Here is a 10,743-nt window from a genome sequence, read left to right on the forward strand (position 1 = left end):
TTAGTAAAAATGAGTCATAGGAGAGACTCGTTCTTACCAAAAGAAAGAAAAACAAAAATTCACTGTTCACTTAAGCACCCACTGGGAGACTGCCACGTACCAGGCACTGAAGTGACCACTGTGAAACCGATAGGCACAGTCCCTACTGGTCCAGGAGCTCAGTCGGCAGGCAGCTCCAGGAGAGTGTGGCGTCATGATAGAGGTAAGGCAAGGCTGTGAGAGCTGCAGGAGGGACACCTAACCTAGACTGGAGTCTCCTGGAAGGTGGACCGCTCTAAACTGAGACATAAAAAATAAGGCGTCTGTAAGGGAAGGTACTAAGAGTGCTGAGAATAGTGGGGAGGTCCTAGGTGGAGAGGAAAAGCATGTGTGAAGGTCTGGAGCAAGAGTGACCACAGAATGTTGAAAGAATTAAAGAGAGTTCAGGCTAGCTGGAGTTTGGGACCCTATCTCTTTCTCTTACCAAGTAGGATAGAATTATGTTTACATTTCTGTGGCCGGTACAAGTCTGTAGACAGGCATTCATAATGACAGGTGGTAGGTTCCATGACAGCAGCACGTAAGACCCCAACAGAATGTCTCACCAATCCTTGGGGGACAAGGGAAGCATCCCTGAGAAGCCCGAGGGGTAAGCAGGAGCTCCCAGCCACAAAGGGTGAGCTATGAGAGAAGAGCCACAAAGAGGGACCAAGTAAGAAAGCAGGGCAGTGTGGACAAAAAAACAATTTTTTTTTTAATAAATCAAGATGCAGCCACAAACTGTCCCCAACAAGCTCAGGGAAAGCCTGCACAGTGGCCTTGCGAATTTAGTGAGCTAAGGTAAACACATGATGGTATGAATCAAACCTTTCTAACTAAATGCAGTTTCTGGTAAGGAGTCATGTCCTAAGGAAGAACTTTCTCTAAACAAAGGTCAATGTTTGCTTTTACTCAAGCCTATCTGCTGTCTTTTGCATCTATGATAGTGCACCTGATAACATGCCTTTGGAATGAAGGGTCATCTTCCCTCTCCATCCTGCCAGACATCCCACCAGACCAGAAGCCAATAGACTCCTCATTGTTACTGTTTTGTGAACCATTAGCCATTAACGGTCCTGTTTCTGCCTATGTAAACGTTTCAACAACATATACATTTTTACTCTTATCCAGTCTCAGAGATTTCCCTGCTTTGCTCTCTCTCCCTTGCCTCCCTAATCCATCACCAATCCATTTCATGTAACCCCCTTACATCTTCCCCTTTGATTCTAATGTATAAAATAACTGGTGAAACCGATATCTGCCAGAGCATTTTCTCAGTCCGTTGAGACTTTGCTTCCCAGCAATTGTCATCAGTTTGGCTCAAATAAACTCATAAAAATTCTAACAGATTTGGAAGGTTTTTTTTTACGTTGACAGCAGTAACAGACATCAGAGTACTAAGGGCCTGCTGTGTAGATGAGAGAAAAGACGACTGATTGGGATGGAAGAGTACAGGGGGCCAGATTAAACATGGTCTGTGTGATGTGTGAAAGATTTGGGATTTATCTTAACCCATTTATGCCTCATGTTCCATTACTGGAATGGTAGTGATGTGGGAGCTATTCATTTCCTACTGCTCAAGGCCATTGCAAGGTCTGATTTTACACACATCTGCCCCCTGAGGGAAGGTGTTATCACGTGGTGCACAGAGTTAGTCACTGCTGCAGAGGCTGGCATGCCGGGAGCTTGTCAAAAAAGAGATGTGACTTTTGGGGAAATTTTTTTTTTTTTTTGTATTTTTCTGAAGCTGGAAACGGGGAGAGACAGTCAGACAGACTCCCGCATGCGCCCGACCGGGATCCACCCGGCACACCCACCAGGGGGCGACGCTCTGCCCACCAGGGGGCAATGCTCTGCCCCTCCGGGGCGTCGCTCTGTTGCGACCAGAGCCACTCTAGCGCCTGGGGCAGAGGCCAAGGAGCCATCCCCAGCGCCCGGGCCATCTTTGCTCCAATGGAGCCTCGCTGCGGGAGGGGAAGAGAGAGACAGAGAGGAAGGAGAGGGGGAGGGGTGGAGAAGCAGATGGGCGCTTCTCCTATGTGCCCTGGCCAGGAATCAAACCCGGGACTTCTGCACGCCAGGCCGATGCTCTACCACTGAGCCAACTGGCCAGGGCCGACTTTTGGGGAAATTTTTAAAGAACTGAATTTCAAGAATTTCAACCTCCAGCATAAATGGGATAAGCCTAGAAGGGTCATAATTACTGGAGTATCATAACCATCTTTGCCTTTTAAAAAAAGATTATTCTCAAAGAAAAGAACCCTATAGACTTGCTTTGCACTCTGGTTAATAATGTGCATGCTTAAATTGTGTAGGAGGAAGTATGCTGATGTCGGCAATTCACTTAGAAATGCCTGAAAAATAAGAAGATTGATGGATGACTAGAGGGCTGGATGGTTGGCTAGAGGTGTAACAAATGAAACAATAAAATTGTAATGGTAAATCTAAGTGGTGGGAATATGGGGGGTCCACTGGAAAATTCTCTCAACTTACCTTATGTTTGAAATTTTTCATAATAAAATACTGGAAAATCAGACCATTCTGGCTGATGCTTGGATAAAATTGTAAAAAGGAGCAAGGTATCCAGGTAGGAATTTGTTGCACTAATTAAGACAAGAGATGATTATGGTCCAGAGAGCAGGAGGAGAAAGAGGGATTGTAAAGCCAGTATCCACGGCCATCATCACAGCTGCCTGGCCCATGCAGGTTCGCATTGGATTTGGACTGATGGTAATGAAGCAACGGAGCCAAGAACTGGTGGGCCATCATCTTTAGTCCTAGCTTGCACCCGGCGGGCAAGTAAAAACACACACTGGGCTCCAAAACCCACTCATTCAGTGCTCACAAAGCTACTGACTTATCCGAGTTTCCTAGAATCAAAGGTTTCTAGCTCACCAGACTTATTCACCTCTGTTCCCCATCTCCTTCCTTCTCTCTACACAAACTCTGCACAAACTGGCCTCTCACTCAGCACTCACCAACTTGGCTGCTTCTCCTGGTCTCCTCCACGTGGCCTCTCTGCTCTCTGCTGTCTCCTCTAATGATAATCTCAGGAACCAAGAGAAAGCAAGCTCCCGGTCTGCCCCACTTTATAGTGTAGAAATCAAAACCTTTAATCCAATATACAAAATAGGGAAGTGTCAAATACAAAGTCACTTATCTGAGGCATGATGGGATTGCACCACCCACATCAAAAAGGGTGGGAAAGGCTTAGTCCTAAAACCAAGCCCCAGCTACAAGGATCCTGCCTGCCCACAGCCCACCCCCAACACACATTAATATCACCTGGGTGATGGCCTCCACGTGGGCAGCACCATCTTTAACAAAGTGAGCATAATATATTTTATCTGCCCAACAAGGATAAAAGAATTTGAATTAAAGAGGTATTTATAAAGTTAAATCAACTGCTTTGGTGATGGGATGGATATGGCGTGGAATACTCCTGTTTTACCTGCTCTCAATACAAACCAATTATGAGTCGAGGCATGGATGGTCAATAGATTTCGGGATGAGAAGAACTCATATGACCCAATGAAACCTCTGAATCGCCATGTCCCCTCCAGCAGGGCTCCAATTGCAGATTTTTACCAGGAGATTCCTGGCACGTGTTCTTTGCTTTTTCAGTCTATTCTCATCCTCAGTGGGCTCCAGCACTGGGGGCAAGCTGGTGTGCAGGGGAGAGCTGGAGAGCTCTCCCCTGTGCATGGTGGTCCCAAACCAGAGAGGCTGGGCTGCTGCTTCTGCTGTTCCACCTACCTCCCCCCTTCCCCAGAAACCTCGGACACTGCCCTCGCTCTGCTCTTGACCATTTAAGTGTTCTGTTTTTTAGGACAAAATTGTTTGAGATTAGCAGCTTCAGATGGCTTCATCCACAGCCAGCCTTCACTTGTCTACTTTCAGCCAGAAAACAGATTTCTCTGCGAGAGAGGGCCTCTCTTGGGAGATGTCAGTCACCCTGATGACAGCTGAGAGGCAGCCTCCATATTCCCCCCCCTCCCCGCCAAGTGTGCTGGCTGGAATTTTAGCTCATTTCTTACAGCCTTGTCTGAGAGACCATTAGCCACCCTCACCCTTCTCCTCTCCACGTGAAGAACCTTTTCCAAAGCACCTGTTTTCCATTTCAGCAATTACTTTGCACTTCTTTCTGGGTTCTTGTCCCTGGCACATCCACAGCCACCTGAAACCTAACGTTAAACCCAAGCTCTCTTACCTCCTGGGTACAGTGGACCCTTAAACAACACAGGTTTGGACTGCCCAGGTCCGCTTCTACACAGATTTCATTCTATAAATATAGTCAGTCCTTCCTATCCTGGGTTTTACCTCCACAGATTCAACCAACCACAGATCAAAAACAGTATTTTCCCATTCCCAACCACACATGGTAAGATTGTTTTCCATTCATGGTGGGTTAAATCTGAGGATGTGAAGGGCTAATAGTAGTTAAATTTGGGGGAAGTCAAAGTTACATGTGGATCTTTGACTGGGTGGGGAGTGTGGTGTCTGCTCCCTTAACCAGCCTCCTATTGTCCGAAGGTCTACTATGTTTGTGAGGACTTAAACAGGACATAAAAGCCATCAGCACTAGACTCTAACGTGGAGAGTCCTAACTCTGTTTAAGGCAAGCACATGGGAGCCTGGGCTGGTAACTAGCACTCTTTCCAAATAAAGCCAACACCTGCTTCCCAACATACAATATGATTATAGCATTTGACATTATTTTAAAACAGACTGCCCTTGAGACCCAGAGAGCATCCACCTTTCCGTCCTGGAACTCTCCCCTCCCCTGGTTCTTATGCATCAGATGTGCGGTCATGTTGAACTGTGTTCAGATACCAGCTCTGCCCCATCTCAGCTGAGCTTTGGTTTTCCCTCACACAGTCAGAGGCGGGATTAAAGGGGGGCGTACCAGGCATGTGCCCTGGGCCCCGACTTCCAAAGGGCCCCGCAAAACCCCAACTTTACACTTTTTCTAATAACACCAAGCTTGGTTTCATTTGTGTAATTTTAACATTAATAGTACATAATATTTTTATTTATTTAAAAATATTTTTATTTTTCCTGTCTTTTTTTTCAAGGGGCCCAATATTTTCCCCCGTGCCTGGGGCCTCAACTGACCTTACTCCGCCTCTGCCCACAGTTAAAACGGGGTGGGGGCATACACTTTAGGGGTGCTTGTAAGAAATAAACCAGACCATATACAATAACGTCCTAGATAGGTCCTTGGAAACTGACATCAGAAATACGATGTATCAGGAAACCAGTTTCACCATAGGCAAATTGATATAAACCAGAGCGAAGTTCCGACAGCATCTCATTGACGTTATAAGGAAACAATGTTGAATGAAAGATTATTTGGTGACCTGCTGTATTTCACAGGACAGTGGGCCTCGCGCACTTAGGGAGACCGGTACGTGGGTTGTGGAGGGACTTTTTTGGTTTTGTTTGTTTTGGTTTTGGTCGTACATTTAGATTCTTGGGTCCCCAAAGCTCCACTTTAATCTCCGCAGCTCTGTGCTGTGTGGTCAGTGCCCCAGCACGAACCTTAGCTCCTGGGACTGAGAGCAGTCACAGTTCCTGTCACAGCCCAGGTGGGCCAGCCCAGGTGGGCCATCCCAGGTAACCGTGCTGATGGAGGGCAGGGCGAGCTGTGGACCAAGGCTGAGCAACAAGGCTTCAGAGGAAAAAGGGCAGGAATGAAAATCATTAAGACTGTGCCAGGTGTGACACCAAGTCATTTTCCTGAGCTTTCTCTTTTGTTTCTTTTCCCCCAACAATCCCATGATAACAGCCCCCTTTACAGATGTGGAAACTAACACTTAAGAGGGCTTAAGTCATGTTCTCAAGGGCACCCAGCCAGCAAGGAGCCGAGCAGAGAGTGGAACTCGGCAGCTGACTGCAGAGCCCAGGCTCCCACCCACTGCGGGGCCTCTGTTTCCCTGAAAAAGCAGAACCCTCTCTCAGACGCTCGGGCTCCAGCCACAGGAGGCCCCTACGCTTGGGTAAAATGGCTGCTGTTTAACGGGAGTCACCTGGAGTCCCCATCCGCACCTGGACCTGGGAGGCCCCGGCGTGGGTGATAAGTGGGCCAATCAACTGACTGATCACAGAGTTTCTCAGCCTCACAATCTCTGGAGGTGGTGGGGAGCGGCTCCCGCTTTGAAAGTAAGTATGAAAAAAACACTAGTAGGGCCCACATCTTTCCTATTTTTACCTGACATCCTCATTCTTTAAAAATACTCTGTGCTTGAAACGGGTGCTGAGGAGACAGAGCAGCCTTTGATTTGGGCCCAGACGGTGGGGCTGGGGTCTTCACCACAGATACATATTTGAGTTTCCAAACTCAGGTTAGGCCAGTGGTTTTCAGATTCACTGTGCTGGGTCCACAACCGGTTCCTTTCCCTGGGGGCCAGTCTCTTCCTCTCTGTGGTCTTCTGCTTCTGCAGCTGTACAGTTGTTGAGGGTGGATATCAGACCTCGAAGGTTTATTCTACCTGCCCTGACATTTTATGACACTGCCTCAGATAGCGGTCCTAGGAGCAGCCAGAGCATCATGGTCATGAGAGCCTGGGCGCTCCTCCTCACTCCCCGGGGCGGTGGGGGACTGGCGCACGGTGTCCTCCCTGTCTCCTGAGCAGGCGGGGCTCCTGTCTGCAGGCGGCCATGCAGTGGTGGCAGCTCTTGTTATGGCTGTGGAGAGTCATGCCCATCTGGGCCGGGGATAAGCCGCTGGGTGTCTGCATGAGGGCCAAGCACCACAAACGAGAGCCCGGCCCAGAAGACCAGCTCTACGAGGAGGTACGGCGGCCAGGCCTGGTCCAGGGGTGGAAGACGGGCTGCTTTGGCAAATCAGGAAAGGGATGCAAATGCCAGGATGGTTTCTGAACCCTCATCGACCCTGACTGACTTGGTTCCTTTGGTTGGAATTTAAGCAAAGCTCACCGGAGGGCACCATGACCTTTGGAGACCATGATTGCTGCATGACTCAAAGTTCCTGTCTCTGAGCTGCCCTGCCACTTGGGGAGCAGAAGCAGACAGTGATCCCAGAGGCCCATCACTGGCTCAGTGTAGATTCAAACAAACACAGTCCTCTTTCTCTAGCTTTCCTACCGATAGGCCCTGTGGAAACCTCTGACTGAAGTGACTCCCCCCCAAGCTCCCACAGGCACAGGGACACGGGGGGAGTGGCAGAGCCGGACCTACCTGGCATTCACTGAGCCCTTCTCGGCTGTGGTGTCCTCCCACTCAGTGCTCTGCACATTCCCCTGGGTCCCTCTGCTGCCCCTCAGGAGCTGGGACCCTGGAAGTCTTATTTCTAGGGGACAGTGGCAGCCTGTGGCAGGGAGGTTAGTGTGCAGGTGTCGCTGGGAATAATCACTGAAAAATTATGAGCATTCCTTCTATAAGGGGGTACTGGACTAAAGGTCCGGTCCCCTTCTCGGGGACGTTTTTCCTTTCTATGCTAGATACTCATCAAGCCCCAGCCTCCTACCCCTACCACCACCAATACCTCTGCTTCTCCCTCCACCTTCAGTGCATCCCCTGGCAGGACAACGCCTGCTGCACGGCCAACACAAGCTGGAACACCCACCGGGATGCGTCCCTGCTGCACAGCTTCAGCCTGAATCACTGCGGATTGATGATGCCAGACTGTCAGAAGCACTTCATCCAGGCCATCTGCTTCTACGAGTGCTCCCCAAACCTGGGGCCCTGGATCCAGCAGGTGGGAAGACGGCGCTGGGGAGGCGGGAGGCACGTCTGTGCAATGCCTGTTGCTAAGAGCCTGAATTCCAAGATCCCAGCAGGAACAGGAAATGCTGTCCCCCTACGGACAAGGGCAGTCAGAGGCCACCGTTGGGGGGAATGAATGGGGAGACAGCCACCTGTGGAAAATGGCCCTGGTGGGATACTAGTCAGATGATAACAAGGGGGTGAGGGTCTGTTTGAATCCTGTCTTCTGTATGTAGGAGCAGAAGCTGTGTAGCCTGGGACAAACTATTTAATCTCTTAGCCCCATTGTTCTCATTAGAGACATCATCAGAGAATATGTTCAGATGGTACCTGGCACAATAGTGCCATTGTAGCTGCTGACAGTCTTCCAACTTTCAACTATTCATTTCTTGTCTCTGGCTATCCATGCGCCCAGGTGGCCCCATGTGAGCAGGAAGAGCGAATTTTGGACGCCCCCCTATGCCGAGAGGACTGTGACCAGTGGTGGGCAGACTGCCTCACATCCTACACCTGCAAATCCGACTGGCATGGCGGCTGGGACTGGAGTCGGGGTGAGTGGTGCCTGACAGAGCCTGGGCAGAAGCCGCCTGGGAGCCCCCCCAGGAAGGTGCCAGCTTTGCTCCCCCAAGGCAAATGATGGGGATGTGAGGTTGGGGAAAGTGAGAGGTCAGGTGTCCATGCCTTAATCCCTGCAGGGAAGAGCCGCTGTCCTGCAGGGGCCCGCTGTCATCCCTTCCGCCATTACTTCCCCACCCCAGCTGACTTGTGTGAGAAGATCTGGAGCAACTCCTTCAAGGCGAGCCCTGAGTGCAGGAACAGCGGGCGGTGTCTGCAGAAGTGGTTCGAGCCGTCTCAGGGCAACCCCAATGTGGCTGTGGCCCACCTCTTTGCTAGCCCTGCTCCGTCCTGGGAACTCGCCTGCACTCTCCTGGCTGCCTGTCTGTTCCTGTCGCTTCTTTCCTGAGAGCCCTTCTCCTCCCACCCAGACTCCTGCACTGCCCAGACTCCTGCACTGCCCGGTCCCTCCAGAGACCCCCCCACTCTCCCCCCCACACACACACACACACGCTGGAGGATTGGTGGGCACTGAGCCTGCAGGAGCTGGTGCTGAGCCTTGCACATTTAGTTCTAGACCCTTCCGCTGCCCTGCTCTGCCTGTCCCTGCCTGGCAGGCAGCCACACGGTCATTCACCCCATCCTGCCTTTAAGGCTGGTCATGGGCCTCTCATGTGGGACCCCAGGCCCTTCTCAACCAGTGAACACCACCCCTTTCCCGGCAGAGCTGATGGTGACAGCCCCGACCTCCCCTCCCACGATGGTGCCTCCCCCGACCACAGTGCCTCCCCTGAGACAGTGGTTGAGCTTTCCTCTCTCTGTGACCCGTTCTGTCCTAGCTCCTCTGTCAGGAAGTCAAGCTGCACAAAGAGCGGCCGGTCTGCTGCAGCACTGCAGTCTCAGTTGTTGTCACCGACTTAATAATGATGAACTTCTTTCACGCAGACCGGGCCCTCTCACTGTACCCTTACACTTCTCCGGTGGGAGTACGGTCAACACCCCTTTTTCTCAATAAGTGACACGCTGTACAAAGACCTAAAAGCAGGGCGAGGATGGGGCCACCCGGACCGCCAGCTTTGTTTTGGACACCACGATGGAAGCAGCTGCATTCGCTGCTTCAGCTTTCCCTCTTCCCCGGAACCCCGGAACCCCGGAACCCCGGAACCCCAGCGCGGCCTGGAATCTGGAACCCTGAGTTCTGATCAGCTCAGCACTTTCTATAGGACTGTGGGCAAGCCCTCTACTCTTCCTTTCAGACTGTCCCGGCTTCTTCTCTCTCTGCTGAGAGGAATGAGGTAAGTGGACCAGAAGATTTTAACTTACAAAAAGGAAATGGGAGAAGCCAGTGCCACTGTTTGTTGGAAAATAGTCTGCACATCCCAGGTAGTGCTGTGTCCTGAAGAACAAGACAGGAGAGTCGGAACCAAGCTTGAGAAGGAGCCCGAGGTGGCCTCCACGTCCCTCCTGTACCTGGACTGGCCCCTGGCTGCCCACTCAGAACTTCCAGAGCCTAGAGCCCAGTAGCTTCCCGGCACAGATGGTGCCTTCCCCTCAGCCTTTTCTGGGACAAAGAGAGGCATCTAACAATTCCTCTCATCCTTGCTAGATGCCAGCAAGCCCTGCTTCAGTTGAACTCCACCTCCATTCCTCCATGCTCACCTTGAACATGCGTCTTCATCGAGCAAGCCCTGTTAGAGAGAGGGCACTCGATTTCTAAAACCAACAGAAGAGCGTCCTTTCCAAACGAGGGGCTTAGAGTCTGAAGTAGGAGACAGTAGTGGCGACAAGGCACTTCTCTGGAAGTCTGCAAGAACGAGGGGTGGGGTCCTGGGAAAACCTCGCAGAGGGGGTGAGGCTAAAGCTCCATGAAAGAAGGGTCACTTCATCAAGAACAGAAAGAAAAAAACAACAACTGAGTCCCCAAGGCATGAAATATATGAAGCAGGACCCTTTATTGCTCTTAATAATGGCTTCAAAAACACATAACATATAAGAATTGAGGACTGGATGAAGTATCTGTCTGAAGGTGTGTGCTTGGTAATAAAGCTGACAGTTTAATCACTTGTTTTTTTGTTTTATTTAGTATTCTTGGGTATAAATATTTTTTTAAATTGTCAAAATAGGGTTAAAATGGAGACAAAAAAGAAAAAAAGACTAGTTCTGGGAGCCCAAGTAACTGTCACTGTTTTTTGACCACTTACTCTGCATCTGGACCTCTGCGAAACACCTAATGTGCATTAGCTCATCTGAGCCTCACAAGAGCCTTGAGAGATACTCGTACCCCCATTTCTCAAAACAGGACAGAAACGTATGTAGGTTTGAAACCAAGTAAGTCTGACCCCACAGTCCCAGCTTACAAGGCTTACATCAAACTCCTGGTCACTGCACGGTGCTGGCGCAAACACGGGGAGGGCCCAGGGGAGGAGGTGGGCTCACAGCTTG

The 10,743-nt window shown here is 50.4% G+C and overlaps 1 protein-coding gene across 1 annotated transcript; it reads left to right on the top strand.

Moving 5' to 3' along the window:
- Positions 1 to 6,045: 6,045 nt before the first annotated feature.
- IZUMO1R (IZUMO1 receptor, JUNO) lies at positions 6,046 to 8,805 on the top strand. Its single transcript, XM_066360728.1, has 5 exons — positions 6,046 to 6,180; positions 6,673 to 6,813; positions 7,550 to 7,771; positions 8,162 to 8,297; positions 8,442 to 8,805. Exons 2-5 carry the CDS (start codon positions 6,679 to 6,681, stop codon positions 8,708 to 8,710), a joined length of 762 nt encoding a protein of 253 aa, XP_066216825.1. The 5' UTR covers positions 6,046 to 6,180; positions 6,673 to 6,678; the 3' UTR covers positions 8,711 to 8,805.
- Positions 8,806 to 10,743: the final 1,938 nt, after the last annotated feature.

The sequence above is a fragment of the Saccopteryx leptura genome, chromosome 1 (genome assembly GCF_036850995.1).
Source record: "Saccopteryx leptura isolate mSacLep1 chromosome 1, mSacLep1_pri_phased_curated, whole genome shotgun sequence".
NCBI lineage: Eukaryota > Metazoa > Chordata > Mammalia > Chiroptera > Emballonuridae > Saccopteryx > Saccopteryx leptura.